This window comes from Acyrthosiphon pisum, chromosome A1, assembly GCF_005508785.2.
Source record: "Acyrthosiphon pisum isolate AL4f chromosome A1, pea_aphid_22Mar2018_4r6ur, whole genome shotgun sequence".
In the NCBI taxonomy this organism is placed as follows: Eukaryota; Metazoa; Arthropoda; class Insecta; order Hemiptera; family Aphididae; genus Acyrthosiphon; species Acyrthosiphon pisum.
This window is the reverse complement of record NC_042494.1, coordinates 127,874,017-127,881,279: the sequence shown is the minus strand read 5'-3', so window position 1 is coordinate 127,881,279 and position 7,263 is coordinate 127,874,017. Positions and strand designations below refer to the sequence as shown.

General features: G+C 32.5%; 1 protein-coding gene across 1 annotated transcript in view; it reads right to left on the bottom strand.

Moving 5' to 3' along the window:
* Nucleotides 1-6,762: 6,762 nt before the first annotated feature.
* LOC100570071 overlaps nucleotides 6,763-7,263 on the bottom strand; it is a 2,461-nt gene continuing 1,960 nt past the window's right edge. Inside the window, exon 2 of the mRNA XM_008184658.3 lies at nucleotides 6,763-7,252. Within this exon, the coding sequence (XP_008182880.3) occupies nucleotides 6,935-7,252 (318 nt within the window). The 3' untranslated portion in view covers nucleotides 6,763-6,934. The remainder of the gene's footprint in view (nucleotides 7,253-7,263) is intronic.

Genomic DNA, 7,263 nt, shown 5'->3' with positions numbered 1-7,263 from the left:
TTTCAAAACTGCTAACATGAAATATGAATTATTTTTACTTTATTCAATTTAATAAAAATCAATTGTGTAAATACATACTTATATTTTTCGTTAAAGTGTGTAGGCATGTTAATATTGTTAGTTGATAGCACACCACAATGGATTTAAAATTTAAAACAATTACGATAAAACGATTTGAGGGTACATGAGCAAATGAGCAAGAGTTTAGTTTTGTTTAAAAAAAGCCATATATTATTGTTATTTCAAACATGTTTACTTATATAGTTATATACCTATAATATACCCATATGTTATCATAATTTAATAGTTTTATTATATTTTTATAGCTTAAGATTTAAATAAATAAATATTTTGTATTTTTTTAAATACCAACCTAATGATTAACATACAACTTCTATGTTATACTTATGTTTCTTAATTAATTATATGATAAATGTATACTTAAATGTATCAGTTTTAATTATGTGTTCATGTGTTAGTAGTTTCCAAATGAGTAGTGTACTTAAACTCTTGCCAAGTGGTGCTGAGTTCAAATCATTGTCACACTATGAAAAATGTTGCAATATTTTGTTCACTAATAATATTAATTCTGCGGTCTTAACAGGACCGCACGGCGGCAGATGATTCATTACACTTAATATATCAATTATATACTATATACTATCAATTATACACTAACATACAAACAGCACGGGGTCCACTATCTACCACAGGTATATTGTCTACCTGCTAATAAACTGCTGCGAAACTCACGGACAATGCCGGTCGAGATGGCTTTACATTAAAATATAATATCATTTACACTTAAAAACACATTGCTTGCACGAGTGTTACACCCAAAAGGAGTTGAACAATCAGAATATGAATAAACACACACAATATTTATTTTTTGATTGTATTGATTATAATAGTATATTTAATTATTATAATATAGTTTAGTTCAATTTATATTTATTTTGTTTTCAAAATATTTGTTTTTTTATGAATGATGCTGTACCAGTAACAGTTAGTAGTTAATCTATAATGTAAATATTATATAATATTATATCTAAAATAATATTTTTTAACTAAATTTTAACATCTATTACTTTTATTTTTTGAAAATTATTTGTGGTTAACAAATTATATTTTAACTGTACATAACATATTGAGTTATTATTTTTTAATTATATTTAAATTTTAGATTATTAAAAGTATTTTGTGTTTGATTGATTTTGCATAATATGAATTCATTTGATATTAAATATCATAGTAATTTATGTTTTATTAATCATATGATTTTTATTTCACTGAAATTTGAAAATTATATTGTGATAAATATATTTATTTTTAACCAGGTATTTTTATTTTGATGCATAACTTAAATATTATAGTATTAAACCACAGAATAGATGAAATTTCATCTATTCTGTGATTAAACTTCCAATACTCCTTCACATTGATTAGTTACATAGGCGGCATTTGGGGGGGGGGGGGGCATGAGGGATTCAGTATCCATTGAGAAAGCAACGGATGGACATGGTACTACAAGGTCACAAGGATAATAAAACAACAAACGATCAAAACGCAGAACGATATATTGATATGTACCTGCATATACGTTGTATAGTATTGCCGTGTTGTGTAGAAAATATATTCTAGGGAGTAGGGGGCATAGGCGCAACTAGGATCATTTTTTTTTTATGAGGGGAGGGCTAGAGTGCTAGACTTTTATCAGCAGCACGCCATCAAGGGGGATGTGGGATGCATAGCCTATGATTATTAAAACTTAAATCCCACTCCAGAACTAATTTATAATTATGCCACTGCAGAGGTTACTTGTAAATTATAACCACTATCATATTATATTATTTACTATAACAGTAGGATATACTATAATAATTAGTAATTACTAACTAGTACACTCTACGCTTATAGACTTGTAGTTTCAAGTTTGTACTATACATTCAAATTAGAATTCTTAGTTATCTACTATAGTAGTATAGTTAGTAGTTACTTACTACTGCAAAGTGCAAAGTTTAAGTATTATAATATACAAACAATAACTGATTTAGTTGCAAATTGCAAAGAATGCAGTGCACCGGTACCTCAAAGCTGAGGTTGTTGTTCTAGATATTATTAGTTTTGTATAGTTATTATATAGGTTTTTATAATCCATATACAATTTATAATATAATTTTCCCTTAAACCGCAACAATAGTGTCATTTACTGAGAGCAGATATACCGTACACAGTATGCGTTCTTTGGTAATATTTGTGCGGTACCTACTGTTTTAAATCCGATACATATAATTGTACACTGTTGCGATATATTAATACGGTGTGTCGGTGTACCTCACCTATAATATGCTCACTGATATTTTGAATATCCTACAGTATTGGTAGTTAACATTTTATGATTTGTAAAAAATTTTACTACTGTACTAGTTTAATAAAATAATACTAGATCTAATAGGTACCTATTACTTATATTTTATATTTTTGTAAAACCAATTTTAAGGATTTTATCCTTAGTATATAGTTTGAATAACTAAGAAAATATTCTCGTTTGAAGTTTGAATTAGAAAATAGAAACACCACTGTTTTCGAAAAATATCATAATATTACCTATCCTTAACAGTTTACAGTAAATAAGGTTAATAAAATTTTTATTTGAAAAAAGAGTTTGTATCACTATACGGAGTAGGAACACTTACCCTTATAAAAATCTAAAAAGTTTTTAATATTTTGATCTTTAAGTATAGGTACTTAAAAGTTCCAAAACTCAGAATAAAAATTAACTTATTATTAAAGGAATAAATGGAGGTGAGCTTGGTGAAACACCCCATATATATTTATTTATTTATAATATATTATCATAACATCTATATTTAATAAAGTTTTACAGCACCATGGATTTGAAAACAAGATATTGGCTGGTGGGTCTCTCAGCAGAGACACGTCCGATCATGGCTTTTAGGGCCCAAAGAGATTTATTCCAGTTCAGAGTAATGCCTTTTGGACTTAAAAACGCCCCCGCCATCTTCTGTCACTTGGTAAGCGAAGTCTTTGTAGGTTAGTTGGTAAATTTGTGTTGGTTAATTTGGATGATATTGTAGTACACTCTAAGAGCCCCGATCAACATCTAAACCACTTGCAAAGAGTCTTGAAGCGACTCCAGTCTTACGGTCTGACGTGCCAACCAAAAAATGTACATTCGGGGTGGCACAGATCAAATTCCTAGGACACGTTGTGGACGGTAAAGGAATAGACCAGGAACCGGAAAAACTGACGGTGATTCAGGAACTACCGGTTTTAAAGAAGACAAAAGACATGTTACGGGTGATAGGCGTTTGTGGTTGGTACAGCCAGTTCGTATCGCATAACGCCGAGATCACAGCACTACTCACGAGTCTGTTTGCCAAAGGGACCAAAAGGCGTTGATCAGAAATTGAGCAAGAGGCGTTCCGGAAGTTGAAGGAGTCTTTGGTGTCCACACCACGGATCTGCCTTCCTCTTCTGGGTAAGTTATTCAATCTGCAGACCGACGCAAGTGAAGTCGGAGTGGGTGCCGTGCTCTTCATGCGGGGGGAGAATGGTGACAGGAAAATCATATCTTAAGCCAGCCAAAAACTAAAATACTCGGCAATCGAACGTGAATGTCTAGCTATAGTTTAGGCGGTTGACAGGTTCAGGCCGTATCTTGAGTCCGGTAAGTTTATCTTGTTTACGGATAACGCGGCACTCCGATGGTTACAGCAAGCTTGCTGTACCAACAGCAAACTAATGCGATGGGCTTTACAACTCAGGTCTTTCGTTTTTGCGGGAAGCCAGGAGACTGTCGGGGCGATGGTCCAAAGGACACGGTCGGCAGTTGGTCGGCCCAACGAGCGGCCACTGAATCTTTCGGCCGGATACGGGCAAGCCCAACCATTTTGGGTGAAATTAATCCAGAACTACTTAAACTGGCTGGAAAAGATCTTGCGACAGAAATATACCTACTAGTAAAAGATATATGGAACAAAGAATGTATGGCTAAGGATTGGAATCCAGGAATTATATGTCGTATCTTCAAAAAAGGAGATATGAAGAATATAACAAATTATCACGGAATCTCGTTATTGGACATCACATATTAAGTGTTATCAATAGCTATCTTGAAGAGACGAAATATACGCAGTAGACATTGTTGGAGAGTACCAATGTAGCTTTAAAAAAGGAAAGTCCACGACAGATCATCACATTTATATACTAAGACAACTTATAAAAAAGTATTACGAGTATAATAAGGACCTTTATATGCTGTTTGTGGACTTCAAACAGGCATACGATAGCATCAATCATGAACAACTGTGGACAACCCTGAGAAACTTTGGCATACCCAATGAATAAGTAAAACTAATCCAGATGTGTAACGAATAAATCTGTTATAGAGTACGTTTATTAGGAGAATTATCAATATTTGAATGCAAGAATGGCTTGAGACAGATGCAATTTCCTCAGTGCTGTTTAATTTAGCTCTGGAAAAGGGGGTCAGAGATATATCAGACCTCAAAGAAATGGAAATAATAGGCCCTTATACCTTGCTCGCCTATGCAGATGATATTATTTTACTAGGAGTATCCAGAAACGACGTTGAGAAGAGTGCAAAAAAGCTAATAAAATCTAGCTGCAATATGGGACTAGTAATAAACGAAAACAAGACAAAGTATGCTGATGACAAGGAATACAATTGTAAAGGATAATCTATGCATCGAAGGAATTACTTTCGAGCAGGTAGAGGACTTCAAGTACTTGAGAGTTAACATAAACGAAAAGAATAATATGCACAATGAAATTAAGATGAGACTGAATGCGCCAAAAAGATGTAACTTCACAATGATAGAAATGTTTACCTCCAAGTAATTGTCCAGACGTACAAAGGAACGCCTGTACTATACGTACTTGAGACTCATACGTAACGTACGCATGCGAGACGTGGTCTAGCACTCAAGGAGATGAAGAAAGGCTACATAGTTTCGAGAGAAAAATACTCAGGAATGTATATGGACCGGTATATAATAATGACTTAGAAAGTTACCAAAGAAGATCAAACGAAAACCTGCAACAACTGTAATAAGCCGAGAAAAGGCTGAAATGGGCGGGACACGTTTGGCGAACTGAGGGATCACTCATAAAGAAAGTTACAGAAAACAGTCTAACTGAAAAAAGACCAAGAGGCAGAGATGGTACGATATAGTTAAGAAAACCCTGAAGGAAATTAATTGAGTGCTGGATATGGAAGTGTAGTTGGTTAGGAAAAGGTGGACGAGCGTGTTGGAAGCGGCGGTGGTTCTCAATAGACCACTATAAGCCCTAAAAGAAAAAGATACATTTTGGGTAACAATGATAATATGTGTAATTATTATTTTTTTTGTAATGAAGGATTCGACAATTAAGGTCATTACCCAGTTACTTTTGGGGAGGGTATTGTTGGTTTTAGCACGTGTATGTGTGGCAACGATTTGTCACTAAAAATCCGGGAACTAGTGACACCGGCTGCTGTGTACACTCAGAGGACTTTCGTGACTGAATGCAAACCCGCGGTAAAATTTCTGTATTTATAATGATTAATAGTTAGTAAAAAAATTTAAAAAGTTGATAGTCTAGACAAATATCATTAATAAAAAAAAAACAAGTTCGACTAGATTTGAAATATAATATTATGTAAAAATTGTTTAACAATAATATGTTTTTTTCCCTATCACAAAGTTGTTATGACTGAAGTTAACTAAAAATAATAAATAGATCCTAGCCATCGTACGTGTACATGTATACACTTTATCCCATTTAAAGATATCATTGTACATTTTTTATCTTATTTTTGTCTAGTCGACAATCACTTGCATAATTACATGCAAAAAAGTATATATACATAGTATATTAATTAAGGGCACATAAATATAATAACAATAAATAAAATTTAATAAGGAAGTTAATTTTGGCCTAATGTAGGTGGGTGTTTGTATAATTAATATATAAGGCTACTACAATTTAATACAACCAAAAACAGTGTCTAAAACAGACCATTAAAATATAAAAGTATACTTACCTACTTGGATTCATTTGTGGTTATTTTATTTACTTTGTATTGTTGGATGAACGATGAACCTATATATTGGAAGGTTGACGGTTGGTGTGCAACATGTGCAATGCATTATTAGACGTTTATTAGTCTTGAATTGAATCGATTGATTTGACAAAAATAATGAGATATTTTTAAGAAAAAATGTAATGATTCACAATTTTACCTTTCACATATGGTTTAATAATAGTCAAACTCCGGTATGAGACAATGACGCCACTATTGTCTGAACATTAATATCATCCTTTTTCCCATGGGAATATTTTCTAACTACTGATTTTTAATCATATTCTATTAGGTATTTCTATATTATGAGATAAATTACTACATTTGGAATATAGTTTAATAATAGTTTTGATAAAAATTTCTGATGGGATTTTTTCGATACTTTTTGTAAATGATTTCTACTCAATTTGCATAAGCTAATTTGTTTTTAATTTAAATTTATAATGGCTTCCATTTTAGAGAACACTATGGATAGTTAAAATAATGGATTTATATTAACTTAACTGTCTTAGCTGTTATAATATTTACAAATTGTATCACATAATTTTAGTTCATAGTTTAAAATATTCTAACATAACATAAAATATATATTTTATGATTATTATTTATTATGATTTTTTGAAGTAATACACATAAAAAATTACAATTGTATGATTTTCTGACAATTATTTATTTATTTTTTTTTTTTTATTATTTATTATATCCGCGGCGACTATGGCCATTGGACGACAATAATACTATACAATTCTGTACAGGGTTAAACTTTTGTAAAGAGATACATTAAAATGAAAAAGGAAAAAAAAAAAAACAGTTTGTTATTATAAATTAAATTTTGTTTAGAAGTCCTGTGTTGTGTAGAAATTTCAACGTCGTTGTCAGGTTTCTCTGTTCGGGGCTGAGTGAATCGGCTAGCTGGTCTGGAAGATTCAGTTCTCTCCTTTCGTTCTCGTAACTTCGGCATTCCGTGAGGATGTGTTTGACGGTGAGCGGGGAACCGCATTGAGTGCAGTCGGGAGGTTCTTCTCCTTTCATGAGGTGTTGATGAGTGATGTATGTGTGTCCTATCCTGAGGCGAGTAATGGCTGTCTCCTGTTTCCTGGAGATGTTTGCGGGGAACGGCCATGGGTATGTGGTTCTTTTGATCTCGTGTAACT